At 36.6% G+C, this 25,965-nt stretch overlaps 1 protein-coding gene across 1 annotated transcript; it reads right to left on the minus strand.

Annotated features, from left to right (window-relative positions):
• Positions 1 to 559: 559 nt before the first annotated feature.
• Positions 560 to 25,965, minus strand: LOC143409402 (myosin-4). The gene is made up of 40 exons (XM_076869632.2): positions 25,926 to 25,965; positions 25,665 to 25,713; positions 23,053 to 23,295; positions 22,554 to 22,697; positions 22,021 to 22,177; positions 21,298 to 21,325; positions 21,083 to 21,197; positions 20,559 to 20,651; positions 20,353 to 20,416; positions 20,114 to 20,212; positions 19,887 to 19,990; positions 17,948 to 18,086; positions 16,982 to 17,100; positions 16,743 to 16,892; positions 16,039 to 16,209; positions 13,966 to 14,275; positions 13,196 to 13,269; positions 12,545 to 12,632; positions 12,346 to 12,463; positions 12,060 to 12,183; positions 11,833 to 11,969; positions 11,450 to 11,705; positions 10,291 to 10,533; positions 9,807 to 9,983; positions 9,453 to 9,598; positions 9,087 to 9,177; positions 8,608 to 8,997; positions 7,985 to 8,111; positions 7,429 to 7,547; positions 7,132 to 7,328; positions 5,829 to 6,012; positions 5,591 to 5,756; positions 5,368 to 5,492; positions 4,793 to 5,101; positions 3,997 to 4,200; positions 2,406 to 2,531; positions 2,145 to 2,315; positions 1,954 to 2,058; positions 1,754 to 1,849; positions 560 to 823 (listed from the first exon to the last, which is right to left on the minus strand). The coding sequence occupies exons 3-40, from the start codon at positions 23,254 to 23,256 to the stop codon at positions 671 to 673; spliced, it is 5,823 nt and encodes a 1,940-aa protein (XP_076725747.1). The 5' UTR covers positions 23,257 to 23,295; positions 25,665 to 25,713; positions 25,926 to 25,965; the 3' UTR covers positions 560 to 670.

The following is a 25,965-nucleotide window of genomic DNA, read 5'->3' on the forward strand; positions in this document are numbered from 1 at the left end:
ACTTCACATCTGGGCTCATCTACTACACTTTGCTGATGAAGCCTATGCTTAAATGGCTCTGAATTCTCATGTTTGTTTTGTCTTCTTAGAACGACAGTCCTCTTTTCTCTATCATCTATCTACTTATCTTTGAGTAACAAGCTTCTAGTCTCCTGAAGAGCTTTCTGGACTACCCAGGTTAGCAGCTCACTTAATCATTGCCACACTTGGTTTTTATATTTTTATGAGACTGTGTGTGCTGTATCATACTTGTTTGAATTGTTCTCCCCCTCACTGAACTGAGCTCCTCACAGACAGGGATGATCATCATTTCCTCGGTGCCCATTTTATACCAGCCGCATAACTTGATACTCTATAAGATTGGTTGAATGAATTAAGGGTACATGTATCACTCTGGCATACCCTCAGAGTACTTTAAGTCATTGGTCTTCTATTAAAGTTGGGTCACTGCCCATAATAATTTTTTCATCTCTGTGCACAGTAGTATCTCAACAAATGTTGAATAAATGAATTCGTTTTAATAACATTGTAAACCTTATAATTAACAGACAAATGCATGTTTAGATTTGCAAAATTCTCTGCAGATTTTATTTCACTGATATACAGAACAGTGACAAAGAATGTCACATTTTGTGCATTTTCTTTGGTCACCTTTTAGCAGTAGAATGAATTACTCTTCACTTATGACTTTTGTGTGAACTTCCCGGCTCTTCACCCTTAGTTTGTTGACCTGGGACTCGGCAATGTCAGCCCTTTCCTCAGCCTCCTCCAGCTCGTGCTGGATCTTGCGGAATTTGGCAAGGTTGACATTGGATTGTTCCTCCTGTGAATAGAATTGCATTTGAGAGAACAAGAAAGTTTGACATTTGCTGATTGTTACTGCTTTGTTACTAAAAGCAGCTACAGGGTTTGGTTCATTAATGCAAACACAAAAAGTTCTGATATTTATGACACACTTATATGAGGACAGGGCATCGTGAAAACTTGCCTAAATACATAATTGTGCTTACAACCCCCCTCTTCACTGTCTTTCATTTGACTCTCCCTGGCAAAGTAAAATGCTACAATGACAACAGAGAGATCAAAATAGTGGGGGGATCCGATTGAATCTTGATTCTGTAAAACAAAATTTTGAAAAATAGGTGTAGTGGTGTGGGTGCAGAGAAATTAAGGAAGATTTCATAATTAACAAGATAAGACAAATTGAAAAGAAAAAAAAATTCCCTAGATGGATTTATCATGACTTTAAATAAGGCTTACAATTCAGATCCTCATTTGCATATGAATGCTGGAATTTGGATAGGAAGGGAAGTTTGTTGGTCTCAGAAGAAATGAACCAGACACTCCAAAGCTGTAGTAATTTGTGTCAAGTTTTTCTCATTTTATCTATTTACTTTTGGTGCTAGGGGTTTAACTCAGGGGTGCTTTTCCATTGTGCTACATCCTCAGATCTTTTTATTTTAATAGTTTATTTTATTTTTATTTAGGGTCTTTCTAAGTTGCTTAGGATTTCACTAAATTGTTGAAGCTGGTTTTGAACTTGCCTAAGTCCTCCTGCCTAAGCCTCCTGAATTGCTGGGATTACAGACATGTACCACTGCACCCAACTTCATTTTAAATTAATACTTATTTTTCTATCAAATTTTGCATTCCCAATTTTGTGTTCTTTGCCATAAAGAAAGCTCAAGTTCTAGAGACTTTAAGGCACGAGCTACACCCCTAAACCTTTTTCTTTCACTGTGGAGATACTCACAGCCTCTTCAGCTTGTCTCTTGTAAGCTTTAACTTTAGTTTGTAATTTGTCCACCAAGTCCTGCAGCCTGAGAACATTCTTTCGGTCCTCCTCAGTCTGAAAGAGTTAGTAAATAGATAGTGCCATTATTTGAAAACATCTTATTTTTAAAAATTTTTCTTGAAAGCCATAGCCCTGGAAAATATGAAAAGGCCAGTCACCTGGTAGGTGAGTTCTTTCACTCTCCTCTCATGTTTTCGAAGACCCTTGACAGCCTCAACATTGCGCTTCTGTTCGTTTTCAACTTCATTTTCAAGTTCCCTCACCTGGAAGAGAACAAAGGCACTTAACAGTTTGGCTGTAACTAGCTACATGAACAGGCTGGGAATCAAATGAACATGTGGACACCCACCCTGGCCTCCAATTTCTGGATCTGCTTCTTGCCACCCTTTAGTGCCAGCTGTTCAGCCTCATCCAGGCGGTGTTGCAGGTCCTTCACTGTCTGCTCCATGTTCTTCTTCATCCGCTCCAGGTGGGCGCTGGTGTCCTGCTCCTTCTTTAGCTCCTCAGCCATCATGGCGGCCTGTTTAGTAGTAAAGTAGAGTCAATTAAGAGCTGAGAGAGTGCAAGGGCATTCAAGTTTGAATGTGACAATGTGTTGTCCTCTGCTCACATCAGTGATGGCCTTCTTGGCCTTCTCTTCTGCATTGCGGGCTTCCTGGACAATGTCCTCCATTTCTCCCTGGATTTGGGAAATGTCTGTCTCCAGCTTCTTTTTGGTGTTGATTAGGCTGGTGTTCTGTAGCAAATTAATAAGAGGAAAATCACATTAACTTATATGATACCACTTACTTTATTGTTTGAACTAGCATACACAGACATAAGTTGCTAAACATCAGAAATATTCAGAATAAAAAAAAATTAGAAGTCTAAGTTTTTGCCTTTCCTTCTATCTACCTGTATCTCTGTTCATAAAACTTATCCTGACTTATTCTAGGTAAAATTTTTTTCTAATACCAAACATATTCAACTGTTATCAGTGGCTGTCTGTAAACATAAAGTAAGACCCTCCAAATTTAATGTGCTATGTAGTATTTACACCACACAGCTGATGAAAAATGAATTATTAATTTTTAGCCATTCATATTGTTAGCTCCATATCACAAATACAAAAATAGCATCATTATTGGTACAGAAATTGAATCAAGAATCTCTTTTGTTTTTGGAAAATTGATAGTATTTGAAATATCCAATCAATTCAAGGTATTCATAATGAGTAAGAAAAATGTTGCCTATTAACTTGACTTTAAAGTTATTTTTAGAATGCAGTTTTTTTGGGCTGGGGATGTGGCTCAGGCAGTAGCGCACTCGCCTGGCATGCGTGCGGCCCGGGTTCGATCCTCAGCACCACACACAAACAACGATGTTGTGTCCGCCAAAAACTAAAAAATAAATATTAAAAAATTCTCTCTCTCTCTCTTAAAAAAAAATAGAATGCAGTTTTAACTTTTCTGTAATGACTTTCTACATACTGCAACTTCATAAGTAAATAATATGTTTATTGTAAAAAAGAGTAGAACATAGAAATTAGCCAAAAAGAGATGAAAAATATTTATTGTACTCTCACTAACAAGAGATAACCATTCATAACACTTTTGTTAATCCTCTTGAATATTTTCTGTATATTTTTAACAAAAGATCATGTGTCCATATCACTTTGAAGTTGCTCTTTCACTTATTATATTACGAACCTCTTTCCATTGCAATAAATGTGTGCTATAATTACTACATATTTGCCATTGTGAGGATATACCACCATTTATTTAATAAATCCACTATCAACAACCAATGCTAATCAGCAGGAATGATGACTGCCATGAATTTGAACTCAAGAACTTCTTTTTATATCCCATGAGATTAACCTTATGTGCATATGTAATGCACAAATAATATCTGATAGTTTAGTCTTTACTTTGTGTGCCTATTTGTTTACAGATTAGAGTTGTAAAAGACAAGATGATCACCAACACTGTTCATAGATTGGCACCTGTTTTTAATTATATAAGTTTAAAACTCTGGAATATTTCAAGTCAACATGAATATGCCAATCTATGAAAATACTTGTAAACCAGCTAGATCTCAGAACTAGAAATTCAGGAATGGTTCCATGCCAAGATAATTTCCTATTTCATAAACAAACTTATTCTCTCAAATTGTCTTTAGCTTCGGGAGCATGTCTGCTAAACAATAGTCCTGAACCTCACCTGAGTGTGCAGAAGTTGCACACGCTCACTAGCATCCAGAAGTTCTTGCTCTGCCACTCTCCTGCTCCTCTCAGTCTGCTCCAGGGATGCCCTGAGCTCTTCAATCTCAGCCTGCATCAGGTTAGCTCTGCGCTCAACCATTGCCAGTTGTTCTTTAAGGTCATCTTGCCCTCTGAGGGCATCATCCAAATGTAGCTGAGTGTCCTATACAGAAAGAAAAAAAGACTCTTAATCATGTTCCAATTAAAGTGGGTACAAATTTAGGGTCATGAATATACTTGGATCTTAATAACTCAGAGCATTATTAGATAGGAACAATCTACAAGAACCTTTAATGACAAATTCTTGGAAGCCTAAGGTAGCACTCAAAAGACATATTATTTTCAATCCTGAATCATAAAAAACACCATGGTAAATCTACAAAATTTGGAATCAGAAAAGTAAACTTAAAGATCAGCTAGTCTAATCGTGTTATTTGATATATTAAATAAGCAAAGTCCAGATAAATGCACTAGCATGTGGCTAAATTCTCTCATCACTCTCTCTGTCTCCCTAACTCTCACCACTTTGTCTTCTCTGCAAATAACAAAGCAAACTGTCCTGGGCCTTTCAGACAAAAAGTAGTTTTTTTTTTGTTTGTTTGTTTGGTTTTCTTTTCAGTGATGTGACTAGAAAGTTTAATTGATTACCATATCCTTTAGGTGATGTATTACCCATAATCCTCATAAGCTATTAAAATTGGAGTTTTGTAATGGCACCAGATTGTATGACCCCAGGTGTGTTTACCCCAATGTACCTTAAGTATGCCTTGTGTGTTCCTAAGATTCCTTATTGCCTCAGCAGCCTGGCGGTTGGCATGGTTCAGCTGGATTTCCATCTCGTTGAGGTCTCCCTCCATCTTCTTCTTGATCCTCAGTGCATCATTTCTGCTCCGGATCTCAGCATCCAACGTGCTCTGCATTGACTCCACAACTCTGAGATGGTTTCTCTTTAGCTGATCAATTTCTTCATCTTTTTCAGCAATTTTTCGGTCAATCTCAGATTTCACCTGATTTAACTCAAGTTGAATGCGAAGAATTTTGCCTTCTTCATGCTCCAGAGAGGCCTTAAGAAAAATAACATTTAGGTTAACTAAAGAGCTTTTTTTCTTACCCCACATTATGATGATCTCTCCAAGGAGACATTTAAAAAAACTTTACAAACGTCCATAAATCTTAATTTTGACAATTAGTCTTTTTAATTACCAAGGTATTATTCAGCATTTTTCATTGAATTATATGCATTATCCTCTCAAGACTTGAAACATAATAGATCTCAGTTGTATTATTTTTCAATGTATTTATAATACATAGGTGAGCAAATGAAATATACCTCTGCTTCCTCTAGGGCAGCCTGCAATTCACTCTTCTCTTGATCAATTTGTTTCTTTATTTTCTCCAGTTCATGGATATGCTTTCCACCCTCTGCAATCTGCTCTGTCAGGTCAGAAATCTCCTCTGTAGTTTAATAATAAAAGAGCAAAATTCAATTGAGGAGAAGGAAAAACTGAGAAGATCTCTCCCATATTTGAAATAGAATGATTACAATGACTCACGCTGCAAGTTCTTATTTTCCCTCTTTAGTGTTTCAAGTTGATCCAGAGATTCCTCGTAGGCGTTCTTCACCTTGAACAGCTCCGTACTGAGAGAACGGGACTCCTTCTGGGAGGCCTCAAGTTCAGCCTGAGTTTCCTCATACTTCTGTTTCCATTCTGCCAGAACCTAGAAGTGCATCAATAGTTAGCTTCTGAAAACAAGAATTATGCTGATGTCCCCTTGGGAATGATGAGCCACCTTGTCAAAGTTCCTTTGCTTCTTATCGAGAGCTGCACAGGCAGCATTGGATCTTTCCACATCAATCATGAGGTCCTCCACTTCATTCTGGAGTCGCTGCTTTGTCTTCTCCAGGGAAGCACATTTGGAATTCACAGCCTCCACATGTTCCTCAGCATCCTGGAGACGCTGAGCCAGCTTCTTCCTGAAAAAAATGGTCCATGTGAGTAACCAAGAGAAGAATCAAAGTGACCACAAGAAACTATAAATATGTTGACTAGGAAAGCATATTTTCTCCAACATTTTTTTACCCCTATGTCCACAAGTTGTTAAGTTTTCTCAAGTAGCTTCTTAGTACACATTTTATCTCTCCTAGAACTCTTTTCTCTCCTGGGTTCGTCATCTCAGTTGTTACACATATTTATTAAGCCACTTTGAGAGACAGAGAGGATATGAATAAGCACTTAAGCTGAGTAAGCAGTGTGAAAAAAATGTGAGGATAAGGAAGAAATGGTAACATTCATCAAAGAATGTTAGCATTGAATAGAATTTTTAGACAGTTTCTAGTATGGTCCTCTTTACTGTACAGATAAGGAAACTGATCCAGAGTGACATGTTCAAAGTAGTGTGATTAATCACTAATTTTCTGGATTTGATGATGCCAGAAAATAAGTATTCTTCCATTAATACTTTTCTCAAATAGCCTTCAAAGTCATATTTACTGTTCCCTTTACCAGCTCCCCCAGTTCATGACCTCTTCTAGTCATGTACATTCTTATCTAGAATGCTTTCTCTGAAAGTGTATGCCAGACTCTCTCATTTGGTTTAATTCTAACTACTGTGAGATAAATGAAATGTAGGAAGGCTTCCTTCACTAAGAGTATGATGATTTTTCCCCTCCATGAGTTTTATTCCACAAACAGTATATGTAATTCATGAATAAGTCCTTCCGTACTGGTGGTTATGATAGTCTTATTCTGAACATTCAACACTCTAGCTAAGGAAAATCTGACCATTATTAATTATAATATTTATAATAATTTGCTAGATAATCTGCATTTTTCTTATTTTAAAGGAAATTAAATTTATACAGAGTAAGCTAATAACAACCCATTTTGGTGGAAAGAAATGTAATATGCTCTGTAACTGAAGCCTGAGGGGAGGTGAGGGCATACACAAGGCTATAAGAAGGAGGATGTGGTAGAATGTACCTCCCAATAACAAAATTCTTCACCTAGCTGCATGCCTGAAATATTCTCTTTGATTTTTTTTTCACTATTTTTACTTTCATTTCTTTTTGCTGCCCTCACCAAAAAACCCTTACTTGGCCTCCTCCAGCTCCTCTGTGCGTTGGATGGCATCTGTCTCATATTTGGTCCTCCACTGGGAAACCTCACTGTTGGCCTTGGACATAGCCCTTTGAAGCTCAGCTTTGGCTTCCTGCTCCTCCTCATATTGTTCCCGAAGCAGGTCGCAGTCATGGCGGGCTGACTGAAGGGCATGGGCAAGGGCATTCTTGGCCTAGACGGAGCAAAAAATGTATAGTATAAGTTTACATTCTATGTATGTGTCATGTTGTACAGTTCAAGTGATTGAAAAAAAGCAAATGGAGAATTCTCACTTTCGTTTCCTCTTCTAGCTGCCTCTTTAATTCCTCAATCTGTTGTGTAAATGCTTGTTTGCCTCGGGATAGCTGAGAAACCAAAGCGTCTTTCTCGTCTAGCTGTCGTGAAAACTCACCTGTGGAAGACAACATGAGTGATTTGGCTTTGTTGTCGAGGCGAAGAATAATTTAAAGAATAGAATAACACGTGAATCTTTTTATTTCATATGATGAAAAAAAACAAACAAAACCTCAAGACTTAATTTTAGTGATATTGAGAAGGTGATTTCTTGATTCCTCTAAGGTGTATGAGCTTTCTTTGACATTTTAGTATGTGGGATTTTTGAGTAATGCTGAGGCAACAAAAATCTCCTGAACCCAGGGAACTTAATTTTTTTCTCCAGTTATAGCTTAGAACCTCCGTGTTTTATCAATTCTTGGTAAAAAGGTGAAGGAGTAAATGGATGAAATAGCAAATGGGTGTCCATCATTCAAAGCATGATTTGTGTTTCAGGGATGGAGGCTTGCTTTCATTTTATATCTCTCCAAGAGCCAAGGATACCCATTTACTGACCTGATTCTGTGTGTAAACGTGCCTTCTGGGCTGACAACTCATTTATTAAGCGTTGCTGCTCCTCTTCCTTAGTTTTCACCTCACTAAGCTGGTCTTCCAGGGTGCGGCACATTTTCTCAAGGTTCCCCTGTGGTGGGAAATAGAAAATAAGACAATACATTTCTACTTAGAAAGCTGGGATTTGAAGAACCAAACTACTATGGAAAGGGGCTGAATTGTATTTACTTTTCTATTAGAATCTTGTGAGGCAGGTGCTTACAAGAAACAGTAGGTGAACATAATTTTGGTTAAACAAATGAACATATGATTGTCAAAATTAGATTATTTTCTTTTGGAAAGCATGAACATCATTTATATCCTACATCATGTAGAATATAACTTTTAGATGTCTTTTTTGTAATTGCATCTTTCCTGATAATAGCTACAAAGTTTAAAGTGATTTCTACAAATAAGATATGAAACTAAAGTGATTCAGTTTAATACTATGATATCTATTAAGAAAAAGACTGAAATTCAGGTAACATCTAATATTTATGCAAATTGGCTACATATACACAGATGTAAAGTCAGCCATTTTGAATTATTGCAAATAAAGATTAAAAAGATAACAAATTAAGAAAGACCTTGGCTTTGGAGACAGTTTCCATGTTTCCAGCAAGGTCATCGATCTCCATCTTCAGCTCACTCTTCTCTTTCTCCAGCTTCTGCTTGACCCGCTGTAGGTTGTCAATCTGCTCCCCAAGTTCAGCCACACTGTCTGCATGCTTCTTCCGAAGAGCAGCTGCAGTGGCTTCATGCTGCAGGGTGGCCTCCTCCAGGTCCCTGCGCATTTTCTGGAACTCAGCCTCCCGCTTCTTGTTCATCTCAATCTGGGCTGAAGTGGCTCCACCAGCTTCTTCCAGCCGCTCACTGATCTCCTCCAGTTCCCTAGAGAGGTCAGAACGCTGCTTCTCTGCTTTGGCCCTGGAAGCCCGCTCTGCCTCAATTTCCTCCTCCAGCTCCTCAATGCGGGCCTGGAAATGGTGAAAAATACAAACTCATTTTCTTGTGTCAGTCATTTATTTTTCTTGTTGAATTAAAGTGATGGAGATCATGTACTTACCTGTAACTCCTTGATCTTCTTCTGCAGCTGCATACCAAGTGCCTGTTCATCTTCAATCTTGCTTTGCAGATTGCTCATTTCAAACTCTTTCCTAGTAGAAGAGCAGCACATTAGCTTGTAGGTAATTCTCTTACCAATCTTTATTTTTCCAAGTATAATTAAACTTCTTTATACCACTAGCGTTGAGGAGGTAGGACAGTTTTACATATCTATAATGTGCCATTTTCATTTAATTAAAGAAAAATCAAAGATGCCATTATTCCTTTTTTTCTACATGCCATGAATTAATGTTTTGGAGACCTTTTAAACATACATTTCATATGCATTGATATACATTGAGCAGGTTAATTGCTGAACTAAACTTACTTTTTGAGTTTCTCATCAAGTTGCTGTTTATCATTTTCTATATCCATTGTGGATTCTTGGGCCAGTTTTAGGTCACCCTCCAATTTTCTCTTGGCTCTTTCTAAGTCCATGCGAAGTTTCTTTTCTTGTTCCAGAGATCCTTCAAGCTAAATTCATAATAGTATTATTAAGTTTGTTAGCACTTAACCCATGCCACTGGTCTGATACTCAGGAAAATTTAAAAAGATAAAACAAATATCTTGAGAATTTTATTTACAAACCAGCAGTTAAAGGCTATGGACATCACTGATGGTTGCATTTCATAGTTGTTTATTTTATTCATCTGAAGGGGAAACATTTTATTTTCACACTTACATCATCCACTTGCTGTTCAAGCTTGGTTTTAGCTTTGGTCAGGGTGTTGACTTTGTCTTCCTCTGCCTGCAGGTCATCCAGGGTCTGCTGGTGGGCCTCTTGGAGGGCCTTCTTCTCCTTGGTCAGCTTAGCAATGTTTTCATCCAAGCCTGCCATCTCTTCTGTGAGGTTTTTCACCTATAGATTTGAACAGGTAATATGAATGCTAATGACAATCTGTTGTCTTGAAAAGGATGGTAATGTCTTAGGACAATGTTAGCCTGACAAGGAAAATAGAAACCAGAAGTTTAACCTAGGCTTATGTGGCTTAATACAATAGGAGATAAAGGCAAAGGCAAATATGATAGAGGTGGTGAAGACTAAAGAGAAGACATAATTGTGTTTTTCTTTCATACTCAATAATTTTAAAATTAAACTTTCAATTAAAATACATCAGTAACAAGTTAATGCTTGTAAGTACTCTAAAATAGATAACAATTTGTACCTTGTTCTCTGTGGCATGCTTCTCTTTTTCAACCTTGGCTAGTGTCAGCTCAAGGTCATCAATGTCTTTCTTCAGTTCTGAGCATTCATCTTCCAGTTTCCTCTTCTTGGCGGTCAGCTCAGCATTGATCTCTTCCTCATCCTCAGCTCTCTCAGTTAGCTCTTTGATTTTGGCTTCAAGCTGGATTTTGGTTTTAATCAACTGATCACATCTTTCCTCTGCATCAGCCAAGCCATCTGCTTCCTAAAGGAAGAAATTAAACATTTTCATTTGTCTAAGTTGTATCTACAAACACACAACAATTTATTAAAAGGTAGAAACTTCAGTGACTACCAATTTTGTCAACAGATATGCCAATAAAATTGCCAACTTTAAAAAAATTAGTAGACAAAATATTGTTAACATTGTTTTAACCAGTCTACTGGTTAATAGTGACACATTTCTTGCAAATATATGTGTGGAAGGTCAAATCAGGAAAACTAGCCCTTTAATTAAAAAAAAATCTACAAAAATTGCTATTTTTGGAAAAGTCACTTATTCATTCCAGGATTATTTTTTCACATTTAAGGGTGAGGGGTTAACCCAGTCTTTTTTTTTTTTTCTGCCTAGAAGAAACAATGTAACTTATATTTTATGCACAAAAATATTTGCTAAGTAGAGAATGATATAAACTAAGAGATTAAACTCATAAAGAAAGGAACATGTCTAGGGATATTTTAGGACTTTCTTCACTGGTAACCAATTATGTATAAGTGTACATATGAACATATGTCACACATGTGGCTTTGCATCTATTGCTTTTTTCGGTCCGAGTCTTAATATTTTTAAAGGATGAGCAATCATAACAAATGTTTCAATGGAAACCTTTTCATTTTTGAGGAAAAAAATTCTTGTTGGGCATGGTGGCACACGCCTGTCATCCTGGTGGCTTAGGAGGCTGAGGCAGGAGGATATCGAGTTCAAAGCCAGCCTCAGCAAAAGCAAGGCGCTAAGCAACTCATTGAGACTGTCTCTAAATAAAATACAAAACAGGGCTGGGGATGTGGCTCAATGGTCTAGTGCCCCTGAATTCAATTCCTGGTACTCCCTACCCCCAAATAGAAAACAAACTCTTATACTTAGTCAGATATGGCTGAACTGTGCAATGCATAATACTCACAGATTGAACTTGGAGTTGTAAGTCATTTTTCTCTTGCATCAGAGCTACCATTTTCTCTTCCAGTTCTTTCCGTTTTGCCTCTGACTTTGCCAGCTCCTCCTTAGTCTTCTCAAATTCTTCCTTCATGTTGGCCATCTCCTTCTCTGTCTCTGCACTCTTGAGGAGGGGCTTGATCTTGAAATACAGCTTCATCCATGGCCAGTGCTTGACATTCATGAAAGCACGGACATTGTACTGGATGCAGAAGATGGATTCTCTGTTGAAAAGAAAAAACAGATGAAAATGGAGAAGAATGTGGAAAGTCAGCATCAGCAAAAGTAGTGACTTCACTGAATTCAGTTATAAGGTGTGGAAAAGGAAGAAACTTTTGCTTTGTCCCTCACCTCCTCTCCATCATCTTTCTGAACTCCACCCTCATCAGGTACCCTCTACAGATGGCTTGGGTGCGTGTGATGAGCTCAGCCAGCTTTTCATCTCGCATCTCCTCTAGAGTCCCCAGCAGGCCAGCTTTAAAGAAAACCTTGCCAAGGAAAAGTTGAATATTTGGTTTTCACTCCTGAGAAAGTCCAAAAATGATGAAATAATGTTAGAAATTTGGGTTGGGTGGTACCTTGGTATGACCGAATTTGTACTGGGTGTGATCGATGTCAATGGACCCTAGAAGTTTCTCAGAAGCCTTCTTGCTGTCAATGAACTGACCCTCTGGGATAGCACTTGCATTTAGAACTTTGTATCTGTCAAAATAAAAGCAATATAAAAAGGTGGTTTTTCTTCATTAAAAAAAAACACTCAGTAGGTAGCATTAAAAACATGGATAGATTAAGTTTTGGAGAACAAAATGTCATTTAAAAACCAAACATTTCTTCATGTAACACTTGAGAAGATGAGACACAAACCTCTGTTTGAAGTCTGCATAAAGGATTCTGCTTGGGAATCCTTTCCTACAGATGCGGATGCCTTCCAGCACACCATTACACCTCAGCTGGTGCAGGACAAGTTCATGCTCCATGGCACCTAAGAAAGGGTATATTTTCAATATAACAGTCTAAATAGAATTCACATTGGAGTCTTGTTTTGATATCAGAAGTGTCTTACCAGGAGTTTTGGTTTCATTGGGGATGATGCACCGTACAAAGTGGGGGTGAGTGCTCCTGAGATTGGTCATCAGCTTATTTAAATTCTCCTATAAAACCATATGAAAATTTTTAAAGTAATTATAGATGAATCTATATGAGAGTTCCTGGTCAATGTTCTGTAATTCATTTAACCTCCATTTCACATTCTAATAAGCTGTTTCTAATTAATTAAGATCACCAAGAATGATCATCCATATGGAAAATACATAGAAAATTCCTGATTATACAAAATCAGTCAGTTTCAGTTTTTCTCAAGCACTGCTGGAGAGACAAAATTTATATGGAGACTTTGATCATATGGAGCAGGTGTAATTGAATATAATGGATGCTTTTAGGAGAATGTTTGATTTCATATGAAATTTTTTAATAACAGATTTCTTAGCTTTGGGGCTTAGGGAAAATGACTCATTTATTAGAATGTTTGATGTGAAGAGATACACAATATGTCTTCTTTTTGTTAAATTTTTCCTGAGGTATTTCTCAGATTTTTTTATTTAGTACACCACTACTTTTTTCATTTTTACCTTAAGATATCTTTTTAGAAGTTCCTGTTATAATAATTTATTTTTTTAATAAAATTATTACTCTGGAATTCATGCTTATACTGTACCCTGAAAAGAGCTGACACTGTCTGGAAAGAAGAACCCTTCTTCTTGCCACCTTTCTTTCCACCACCGCCACCCTCTGAAAAATAAAATAAAAAGTTAAATTATTTGCAAAAGTCTTTGAAGTACAATCCACAGACATTACATTGCCAAAATCCCCTTTGGAATTTAAATTTGCACTTATTCCTTTTATTTCCATGTCTCTCCTCCTTCAATTGTAGACTAAGAAGATACAATCATTGACTCACATTATAGGCACTCAGGGAAAAAAAAAAAAGTGAGTTAAAAAGTTAGATATGTGAAGGGGATGGGACTCCCTGACTCAAAATCAGCAATGCCTGTTCCAGAAGGATGTAGCCAGGAGACAGAATAGGAAGGCCTTGTTAACGCACACATTCCCCCAGGACAGGCAAGTTGCCTGTTGGTGAGCCTCTGCTTATCTGCAGGGAAGTCTTATTTTCCTTATCTCCAATTTAGCTGGATCCTTTAAGGAACATTACTGTAAAAGTGGTAAAAGTGAGTTGTATAATTCTGAGCAAGTCACTTAACCTATCTGTGTCTCTGTTTTCCGATTGATAAAATGAGGCTGTAGACTAAATGATCCATAGTGCTAATGTGATTTCTGCAAGTCTTAACTGTGAACTACAGTTATTAAATATTCTTCCTTTCATTAGACCCATATTGGCCAGTATTTTCATGTTAGATTTTCCTATGTGTTTTGAAATGATTTGTTTCTATTTTGTGACTCTTAGAACATATAATATTAAAAAATTACCTGCTTCAGCACCCTGTCCCCCAGCAAAGAGGAAAGCCAAAGTCTTCAGTCCAGACTTCTGGTACAGCCCGACCACTGTCTCATTCAGGGGGTCCTTGTTCTTGTCCAGCCAGCCAATAATGTTGTAGTCCACAGTGCCTGCATAGTGCACTAGCGAGAAGTGGGCCTCGGCCTTGCCCTTGGCAGGCTTGGGCTTCTGGAAGTTGTTGCATTTTCCAAGGTGCTGTTCATAAAGCTTGTTCTTAAAGGAGGTGTCTGTTGCCTTGGGGAACATGCACTCCTCTTCTAGGATGGAGAAGATGCCCATGGGCTAACAATAGGAAAAAAAAAAAAAAAAAGGATGTTAATGATGAGTCCCCGAGAGAAAATTGTGTTCCAGCAGTTAATGCAGTTGGTAGAAACCTAAAAATATAATGTTTCAAAGACTTGGAATGACATGTTAAATAGGCATGATACTATTTTAATGATGCTTCTCAATTGCCAAAATGTGTAACAATCATTATGTGTCAAAGGATGTAAGGTAAATATATTTACTAAAAAGAATGAATTAAAAAAAAATCTTATATGTTCCATTTGGAAAACTTCATGTTAAGTATATAAAATTAAATTCCACAAGTATCATTTAAAAATAATTCTTATTTCATACTTTCTTTTCTACTGGCAGTGGAACTTCCTTTACTCCAAATCTAGACATGACAAATGTATGAAGAGAAAAGATTATGTCGATGACTAAAAATGAACTAATGACGAGAAAAATGCATCTTGTTTTATATCATTAAAATTATACTTTAAACTATGTCCTCCACCACAATGGAGTTAAGTAATGGTAATTTGGTTTTGCTTTCTAAGCAGTTTGACGCTTTTCAGTAGTAAATTTGATATGAAAGACTGAAAGTAAATTCAACTTTGATGATATCACAAATTCACAAATTATTTCCCAAAAACCATTTTGATGAGGCAAAACTCAAATACTAGAGAAGAAAATAAGTGCCTTTCTGTACAGTTCTCATGAATAATGGAGATTTTATGTCACTAAATTAACATTTTTTTTTAAACTGTGCAGTTCTAGTCTGCTTTTATATGCTTCTTTTTCACATTTCTGTGAATTTTGAACTGAGTATTTGAAGGTTTCCTGGAGAGCAATTTTATTTTTTTCTTCCTTTACACTGCTTAGGGTAGAGTTCACACATGTATTTCATTGGTATCAGTAGGGAGCTAAATGATGAACTCAATTGTTTTGAAAGTGTTTAAAAATTGCTTGATAATTTTTTTTTTTGCTCAATAAGTTTTAATATATCTAAATCTGATATAACTATTGTTATACCCACTTAATAATTTGGAATTCAGAGCTTATTTCTAGGTGAGGTCGTTTAGAAGTCTGGTGTTTATTCAGTAGTCATTTTGAGTAGAGAGTAAATTGATGACTTCAACAGTTGAAGGGCTAATTATCCGACATTTGATACATATATATATATTTTTGTATTGGGATTGAACCCAAGGGCACTTAACCACTGAGTCACATCCCAAGTCCTTTTCTATATTTTATTTAGAGATAGGGTCTCACTGAGTTGCTCAGGGGCTCACCAAGCTGCTGAGGCTTTGACTTTGAACTTGCAATCTTCCTGCCTCAGCCTCCTGAGCAACTGGAATTATAGACATACACCACTGCACCTGGCTTAAGAAATCTTGATATATCTTGCCTTATTATACATGAGGGATAATATAAGCATAATACACTGTCGTGGGTACACCAGGGTTAATTACAGTACTCAGAGGACCAACTGTAATTTTATTCCTTTCTCCTATAATTATAAAATCATGTAGGAATAAAAGTGAAGGAGAAGAAGTTTATAGAGTTTTAAATGTGAACTTGTGTGTATTATTGTCATTTTTCTATAAACTACTAATTGATTAATAATGAATCACTTGTCACACATCTCACAACTGTTAAGACTGCACAACTGTGCCATGGGAACAGCATTGCTTGTTCTTTGAGAATTGGGATTGTAATTAAACATAGGTAGGTGGGCAATTTGTTTTTCTTGTTTTGAAGACTTAAAAAGTCATGCCAACCTTCTCGATAAGCTCAATACAGGCAGCCAGGTCCATCCCAAAATCAATGAACTCCCACTCAATGCCTTCCTTCTTGTACTCCTCCTGCTCCAGCACAAACATGTGGTGGTTGAAGAACTGTTGCAGTTTCTCATTGGTGAAGTTGATGCACAGCTGCTCCAAGGTGTTGAACTATAGGAAGGGATAAATATAGGAAATTAGTCATAACTTAAGTATTTGTATCCACAGTGTAGTTACTAATATTTTCTTCTGAATTTAAAGTATTTTGGTCAATTACATTATAAACCTTCAAATTATTTTCTTAAAGTATGATATAATTCTTAACAAAGAATTGACTCCTTAGACACTTTCCAAGTGACTGCATGAAATCATGCATACTAGGCAAAATGCTGTTACATGGGGATGCTACTCCCTTTGAATAATTTTAAAAAGTATTTTTATACTCCTCTGATTTGGTCCAGGATAGATTTTGAATATTTTAACCCTTCATGGACCATATTTCAAGACTTCTAGATGTGAAAGAATAGAATTCTTTTTCTAGTCTTACCTATTTACTTAAATTCACATTTCTTCAAAGACTCTTTTCAGCAAGAATTATAGTTTGCACTTTTTGTAAAGTACATTTATAATTTTGAATTCTTTAATATGATTGGTCAAATTATTAATGATTTGCATTTGGTGATTTTTGTCAATTCACTACTCACATCAAAAATCTCAAAGCCAGCAATGTCCAAGACCCCAATGAAATACTGTCTGGGCTGCTTGGTGTCCAGTTGCTGGTTGATGCGGGTGACCATCCACAAGAACATCTTCTCATAGATAGCTTTGGCCAGAGCACCCACTGCGTTGTATACCTTCAAGAAGAGTTGTGATGTTAGTTTTTTGAACTGGATACAATAATGAATTCTTGAGTCTCCTGTGGTTCAAGTGAAATCATATTTACCTGCTGCACAGTTTGGCCTTTGGTGACATATTCATTGCCAACCTTGACTCTGGGGTAGCAGAGGGCTTTGAGCAGGTCAGCAGAGTTCAGACTCTGGAGATAGGCAGCTTTGTCAGCAACTGCATGAACAAAGTGAAGATGGTGAAACCAAACATGGCTTACACAATTTAAGAAGTGAAGGATGATGATGGGGAAAAAAAAAAGAATTTTGCTTAGATAGTAATATGTGCAAATGTCATGAAATCTATTCATTTATTTATATGGTTTCAAAAGCATTGCCAGTGTTCATGTTCATTTGTTATTTTTGTAAGAATACATTGGAGCTTGTATTCTATGTAATGTATGTAATATTTAAAATATGGCAAAATTATATCACACATAGAAATAATTTTAAAAACCTAACCTAGTAGTGACAAGGAAATTCAGATCTCAATTTTTCCCCCAGTGCATGTGGGCAAACATTATTCACTAAATAAAACATCTTTTAACCAAGTAGTTTACAAAAAGTCAATGAATTCTCTGATGTATGGATGCGAACACACAATTAGATCAGTTGGGAGGGAAGAGTAGAATTTCATTGGTTTGCACAAAGGGGAGTGAAGGGACAGGAATGAATTGGACATTACTTTCCCATGTTCATACATGAATACACGACCAGTGTAGCTCCACAACAGGTTCAACCACAAGAATGGGAAATTATACTTTGTGTATGTATGATATGTCAAAATACACTCTTTTGTCATGTATATCCAAAAGGAACAAATAAAAAATTAAAAAACTTTTAAAAAGTCAGTGAAGAATGAATTTTGGACAGAAATCACAAACATCAGACACTATGTCATTTCCCTTTCCATATAATTTTGCCTCTCATGAGATAGGTCAAAGAAAGTAAAAAACATGAACTCTGTCTCTGCAAAGCTCCTGACATGTGTACTTTCAAATGAAAGCTATCCACAGCAGTGGTACCTTCAGTGCCATCTGGCTCAGCTTGCTCTTCCCTTTGCTTTTGCTTGAATTTCATGTTCCCATAGTGCATCACAGCCCCAGTGAGCTTATAAATGGCCACCTTTTCATCAGATGTGAAACCCAGGATGTCCACAGCGCTCTGTTGGAAGAGTTGAATTTACTCACCTTCCAATTATCACTATGCTGATGTACACAGGCCACTGAGGGTCTGCCTACATACTTTTTCTTCATTATGCCTTGACTTGTATTTCACTAACACTTTGCCTATACTTCAGAAGGCACTCATTTTCTTAACTCTTTGATCCACATAGCAACACCAACAGGCATATATCAGTCTTTCTGTTTGAGTTATGTGAACTGTAAGGATGTTGTACACTCACTCAACTAGACTCAGACCCATAACCACTGATGCCAAGACCAGGACATTCACCATCTATTTCAGCCTGCCCTTGCTGCACAGGCACATGCTTCTTATGGTTTTGGTTCTTGTTTCTCATCTCCAGGCTCCTAAATCTCTTTTGATTCTTCTTCTCCTATATTTTCCTAAACTAATATGTGATCACTGTCTATCTTCCCATCCTAATGGGCATGGATGATTCAGTTGGAAAGAGGATATGAAAACAACAATTGTGCCAAGTATTTCTCCATATGTCTCTCTGATATAAAGTCATAGCTCAACTGATCATGAGATGCTTGGCAGTGAATGAATCTGGTTGTTCACTATTCATGCAGGGAAGAGACATTTATGAAAAGAAGTTTCTCATTTCAGTGAATTATTTTTTTTCTTATCACATTTGATTACCATGCTAGGCTTTGCAAAGATTTATAAATGTGGGCAGAGATTAGAGAAGGTCGAGGAAAGTATGTTTATCTACCCTTCTTATTTTCCAAGACTCTTTCACAGAATTAGTGTCTTCCAGTTCTAGCTCAGTAGTATTGCATGTCCATGGGGCACACTGATAACCCAGGTTCAGAGAGGCTAAGTAACTTTCTCATGTCCTTACACACACGAATAGGGACCATCCAGAAGTCCTAGAATAAGACTGTTGCATTTTTTTAACTTCCTAAACTAGTGGGTATTTTTCAACTCCATGTCACTTTTGGACATATGAACATAATAATAAGTTATAGATAAGGAATAAAGTCTGACATTTATAAGATAAAGGCACACAAGTAGATTTTAAACTTTTTGAAAGAAGGTATTTTCATAAGCAACTGTCAACCTTATTTGGGGGGTGTTGGGATGTTAAAGTTTAAAAATGTTGCAATCAAAAGTTATCCAGAAATTCAAAGGAAAATACAAAATATGTATAAAATTTATATGTAAAGAAAATAAGCCCCAAAGTAATAATCCTTAGAAAAAAGATGTGGAGAAAGAAGGAATTTATAGTTTCAAAAATAAATATCAAGGCTCAAAGAGTCCCCCAAAGAATATTTTTGAGATAGACAACCCATATTTTTCTAATGCTACATAGGGAAGGCAAGGGATTGTACTGTTAGGCCACAGACATTTATTCAAAACAAAGTTTTGTGTTTACATCTGTGACTGGAAATTCCATGTTTTGTTATTTTAAAACATGAAAATATTGTAGCTCTTTCCCAGATTCTTGGGTAAAGGATCTGGTATAAAATAGAAACAACAACAACAATGTTGTGGTAGAAATATTGACCAAAAATGATAAGAAAGAATAAAAAGAACCAATTAAGTAAGGGGTATCAAAGAACTAACATTTATCACAGGCATTTAAAGCTTTTTTAACAAATGTGGAAGGACATTGAAATATACTGTAATTTTTTTCAAGAGGCAAGAAAGCCTAAAAGATAGTAGTATTGCCTAGTCATAGATTTTCTGTTAATGCTTTTCACCCTAATATAGGAAGGAGAATCATATATACTGGAATATTACTTTGCTTTTTCCTACTTTCTTCCAATTACTTACATCTGTGGCCATCAACTCTTCCTGGTCATCAATACTGGGCACAGTAATTTCACCTTGACTGACATAGGCGAAGTCATATGGGTTGGTGGTGATCAGCAACATTTCTGAGCACAGGGAAAAGAACCATATACAGAAAGAGTTACTTTGGTCATCAAAAACATTTCAAAGGTATGTTATAGAGAAGCTGTTATTCTTCTTTGGTAGAAATAAATCAAGATGTGCCTTACCAATAAGCTCTGGTTTCTTATTGGACATAATTTGATAGAATATGTGATAGCTTCTTTCAGCCTTCAGCTGGAAAGTGACTCGGGACTTCTCTAGCAGATCTGGAAAGTCAGATTAAGCAAATTTAAAATAAAGAGCCACAGTGAAAAATTAAGCATTGAAAATTTTACACAACATACATAAAAAGAGTTTCCACACCCACCCCTCAAAGATTCTCAATCAATAGTATTTATTGACTTACATGTTTCAATATCTGCAGAAGCCAGTTTGCCTGTGGCACCAAAATGGATCCTGATAAATTTACCCTTAAGAAGGCAAAGGAGCACTGATTAAAAGGCAGAAACTTTTTGTTAGCCATGGACCAAATAAATGAAAGAAATATCGACACTACAGGTACAGAATGCCAGTGCCGCTTCTCACACGGAAAAGGAAGATCAAAAAACTTACAAAGCGAGAGGAGTTGTCATTCCTCACGGTCTTGGCATTGCCAAAGGCCTCCAGTAGGGGGTTGGCACTGATGATTTGATCTTCAAGGGTCCCCTTAAGAAAGATGAATAAGATGGATAAAGAAATTTAGGAAAGCTGAGTTGCAATGTACTAAAAAATAACTTCCCTTTGACCTCCTTCCCTTTCACCTTGCCCCTTCATAGCATTCTGAAATTTGAGGTAAGGTTTTGTAAAGAGAATGGAATGGATGACAAATCCAGGAATGAGATGTTCCAATGAAGTGGCCTTGATTTCTGTGTTCTCAGGCCCATCTTTTGCTCCTACTAAATGTTTATAGGAACTCTTGCCTAATTAAGCTGCTGATTCATTGCTTTGTTCATCTCATTCTCACAAACCCATTCAAGATTTATTTTCCAAATTCTGGTATCCAATACAGTTTATCACTGTGGTTTTGGAGTACTATGATCACATCTTTAAAAACCTGTTTGTTCTTTCTTTCTTTCTCAGATGATTATCATACCTACCTGCATTTTGCCAGAAGGTGCCTCCTCCTTCTTCTTCTCCCCAGTAAGTGCAATTGTTGCAAAGTACTGGATGACACGTTTCGTGTTCACAGTCTTCCCTGCACCAGATTCTCCACTGTCAAGACCAAATAGAAGAAGGAAATCAGAATGTAAGGTGGTAATAACCACTACAAAGATCAGAACTCAACAGAAAGAAAGGCATGACATCTACTTACGTAATCAGGATTGACTGATTCTCACGATCTGTGAAAGAGAAACCAAAGATTGTGTAAAATAAATGAACGAACAAGAAAAAATAACACACTTACCACCTAGATGAACACAGTACCTGTAAACTCCAAGTTGCCTTTTAAAATTCTCCATTGGCAAAATAAGAACTATATAAATGTATGCTTTACTTTTACAAGTCTTTTCAAAATAAGTGGCAAAGATATGTTCATTAATCCATTAACATTCCCATTGCCATAATGTGATAGTTATGGAATGCATTATTTCACCATTTTATTCATCAGAATAATCAGCCAATGTCAGATGAATAACTATTTCATGTGCCATTCAGTCACCTGGTTCATAGTTTAAAATTCTCTCCACATTAATGTCTAATCCACGTTTTCTTATAATGCTTGTGATAACTTGTCACTATGAAACTTCAAAGCTTACTTTTTAGAAGAGAGAGTGTATTAGCTATAATTAAAAGGCAGAGCTGATACCTCCATTTGGTTAATTTTGATCTATATTCGGTGTAGAAATATAAGCATTTTTTTCTACATTTTTGAAACAAGTGCATATTATTCTAAATCCATTTTTACCACTGTTGTTATTGATATTATCATGTTTGTATTGAATGTTTTATTTTTAAAGTACTGACCAGATATTTTCTTTGTTAACAGTTCACAAATATTTTCCAATACCTATAGAATTGTGATGGATTCACTCACCAGTCAGCATGAACTGATAGGCGTTGTCAGAGATGGAGAAGATGTGAGGCGGGGCCTCCTGGCGCTTTTTGCCTCTGTAGGCAGCCACCACCTCAGGGTTATACACTGGCAGCCACTTGTAGGGATTGACAGTGACACAGAAGAGGCCTGAGTAGGTCTGTGGGAAAGGATAGGGCTGCTTAGTCAGCAATTACCTCATGATTGTACATTGGAAATACTGCTTAAGGGCTAGGGGAGAGAGACCTAAGAACTGGGTTGGTTCTCAAGAAGCTTAATGGTTTGGGTTCATTTGTTGCTTCTCTCTGTCATTGCTATTGCACAGAATGCTTTAGTTTTCCAACTAATGCAGTTGAGCAGATGGCTTCCCAACACGTACAATTTCAAATCAATCAGAATTTACACTAACCAAATGAGTGGTCTTAAGAGAATATTGCAATAGAATGGCAAAATCTGAAAACGAAGTCCTCAATTTGAATCAACAAACACATCAAGTGTGTGGAGTTGGTGAGAATGATGTCACAGGGAACACTCACATAGATCATCCAGGCTGCATAACGCTCTTTGAGGTTGTACAGCACAGCAGGCTCGTGCAGGTGGGTCATCATGGCCATGTCCTCTATCTTGTCATATTTGGGAGGGTTCATGGAGAAGACTTGATCTTCCTTAACTGTGACAGTCTGTTAAGAAAGGAAGGAGCCAGGAGAGAACTGAACAACAACAGATGAGGTAGAGAGGGAAGATGGGAGGGGAGGGGAGGGGGGATAGTAGGGGATAGGAAAGGCAGCAGAATACAACAGTCACTAATATGGCATTATGTAAACATTGTGAATGTGTAACTGATGTGATTCTGCAATTTGTATTTGGGGTAAAAATGGAAGTTCATAACTCACTTGAATCAAATGTATGAAAGATGAAAAAAAAATAAAAATAAATAAATAAATAAAAGAAAGGAAGGAGCCAGTGGGTATCAGCTAAGTAGCAGAAAAGGATCAGTTGGGCACCCCCTCCACTGTTTTCTATTTCTTTACTCACAGCTCCAGCTTCAGTCTTGGCTGTCACCTTCCCCCCTTCCCTGCTCTGCACTACTGCTTTCACATAAGACTCCTTAGGGTCCACCACAAAGACTGATGTCTTGGCATCGAAAGGTTTGTTCTGGGCTTCAATGCGCTCCTTTTCAGACTTTCGGAGGTAAGGAGCAGCCTCCCCAAACACGGCCATCTCAGCGTCGGTACTCATGGCTGCAGGTTATCGATGGCAGCTCAGGGCTAGGTGCACCTGGAGGAAAAAACAGAATTAGGTGACTACTGAGGGCTGGAGTGGGAGCTAATTGCACTTTAACATGCTGCATTTCCACACTTGTTTTCCTGGCCTCTGCCTTTGAGATTACTGCTGTCTACTCTGTCAAGGTGCTGAGATCAACTCATGGAGGTGAAAGCCCTATGTTGGCAGCTTAATTTTTGTGACAATAACATTTTAAGCCTCCCTTCTTTCCTCTGTATGTGAACCTTAGTTGAGAAATATGTAGGGTTGATATTCAACCAGTAGCATTTGTTACGTCCCTGTGTGTTCGGAATCTTTTCTTTTCTACTTGCTCTTTTTCCTTTCCTTTTTTCAACCACTCTTTTTTTTTTCTTTTTAACATTGTGATGATACAGAGAAGTGGCATCATCATCTAAATGAAATTATTTTAAAAGCTCAAAGATTTAGGCATACTTTCCTCCTTCCCCAAATTACTAAACTTGAATGTAAAAGTTGAATTTGGATGTTAAAAGGTTAATCTTTTCTTTCAGGACATAAGTCCAGGTTTAAGATACCTACTAAACACAAATATTCTAATGGTTAACTGACAGGTATTAGGTATGTAAAGGGAAAAATAAGTCCAATGAAAGCTAAAAATCCAATAGATGATTTTTGTCTTAAATCAAAATTAAGCCTCTTTTATCAGCTTTTATTTTGTGTGAAAGTCAGTAACTTTAAAATGTTCTTAGAGAAAAACAGCATCTAAATTTTTACTAAAACTTTACAGTGGTTGTGTATTTTCCTTTTTTTTTTTTTTTTTTTTTAGTTTTTTCACTAGATTTTTAGCATATAAGTTTCTTTAAATCTAATTCTTATTACTTTAGGTTACATATTTGTCTCTTTCCCTCTCTTTTTTTTAAAAAAAAAAAAACAAAATAAATCTTTTAGAAATTGATAGCCAGTATACAGTTTCAAGTCAGAATGAACTTAATTTTTTCCCACTAATAAATTATGAGAATATAAAATAAATCACTTTGTTCTGACTAGATTCAAAGAAAGGGACCTCTGTTTAGTGGAAGAAGAGATGGTTTATAGGGAGATGTGCATTGGTTGCCAATGTCAACAATAATAACAACAATAATACCCTCAACCTTCTGTAGGCTTTGTAGAAAGAGGCTTAGTCTTCTGTGTCATCAACATTAAACTTCCTCTCGACTTAGAATGTTAGATATGGAATTTGCCACAAACTCTATCTCAAAATCAATCATTTCTACAAAGTCTCCATATGATTCAGCGAAATTTAAATGTATTTCCAGGGGACAGATACTGGAACATTTAATTTTTTTTCTTCAGAGGAGAAATGTTATTCTATTACATCAAGTGTCTGTGTTTGTTTTTACATTAAATAATTTTGAATTTATAATATAATACCATCCAGAAATTACTGAGGTACAGTCTATCTATGAAACAGAGGGAAGATGTAATCTTTCTATCTCATATCTTAGATCAGTTGTGGTCACAAGCCCCCAGGGAGCCTCATGTTTGTTGTAGGGAATCCTTGAATCCACACAGTTATAACTGCCTTAAATTTAAGCAAGCAATGATTCCACATCAACATGTTTTTAAATTTTTAAACGAATATGGCTATTATAGTAAATAAAAACTTATTTAAAATCATTGTTAAATGCATACTAGGTTTTCATCATTATTTATATTCTTAACATAATACTAAAAGTACATGTCTCAACTTGAATACTTGGGAAGATCATTAGATGTTGTCATTCTGTACAGGGATCCTTAATACCACTGATTGGGGTTATATAGAGCAAGAATTGGAAGGACCTTAGCAGTCATGTAGAATTCGACCTCTTCATTTTACTGATGAGGAAACTAAAGCTCAGAAAGGTGAAGAGTCATTCAGTGTCACAGAGGTGGTAAGTGGCAATGATGAGACATAAGAGCTGTTCTCCTAAACCTGAGTTCATTGTTAATTCCACTGCAATACACCATGATGGAAGATACATAAAAGATAACTGGATTGAGCCCAGGCAACTAGAAAAGCCTGGATTGGCACCTCAAGATTTTGACTGCAAGTTGACACATTTTTTATTTTACCATGTGACCTGTATAATTGGTTAAATGGGAGTAGTAATTCACATTAAATAGTACATATGATGGATTCATTCTTTCTAAAGTTCCAACAAAATGTAAAAGAGCAGTTTAATTAAATTTTGTTTGGACTAATGGTCTGAAAAGTCAAAATTTTATGAGAGGTCATTTTCAAGAGCAGCTGCTCTTGTGTCCTATATCCAATACTAATCTAGGAAGTTAAATGGTAGCTCATTAAGATGTAGCAATATAAAGATCCCTTTGTCCTTTAGAGTGTAATAATAAATTCCTCTTACCTCTTATGTTACCAGATGAAGAAGGTGGCAGGCTCAGAGCAGACAACTACTGTGGAAAGAAAAAACAGAGAATGCAGGATTGTTTTTTTGTTTGTTTGTTTGTTTGTGTTTAATCACAAAACTCAGTAACTATATTGTGCGCAATGTCATCCTTAGAGATATGTAAAGAAAAATTTGGATTGGGAAATAGTAGTCTTTCCCTTAAATGAAAAATCAATATCATGAATGTAAAATTAACCATGTTCTTTCACATATACATACCTTTAAGAATTTTGAGGAAGGACAGGACAGAGGCATCTCA

This window comes from Callospermophilus lateralis, chromosome 11 (assembly GCF_048772815.1).
Source record: "Callospermophilus lateralis isolate mCalLat2 chromosome 11, mCalLat2.hap1, whole genome shotgun sequence".
Classification (NCBI taxonomy): Eukaryota; Metazoa; Chordata; class Mammalia; order Rodentia; family Sciuridae; genus Callospermophilus; species Callospermophilus lateralis.

Excerpts from the sequence above, each read along its gene's own strand:
- LOC143409402 (XM_076869632.2), bottom strand. The coding sequence starts at position 23,256 with ATGAGTACCGACGCTGAGATGGCCGTGTTTGGGGAGGCTGCTCCTTAC. Across the intron at positions 21,198-21,297 it reads AATCAGTCAATCCTGATTAC|TGGAGAATCTGGTGCAGGGA; the intron begins GTAAGTAGATGT and ends TGGTCTTGACAG. Across the intron at positions 20,417-20,558 it reads ATGACAACTCCTCTCGCTTT|GGTAAATTTATCAGGATCCA; the intron begins GTAAGTTTTTTG and ends TGCCTTCTTAAG.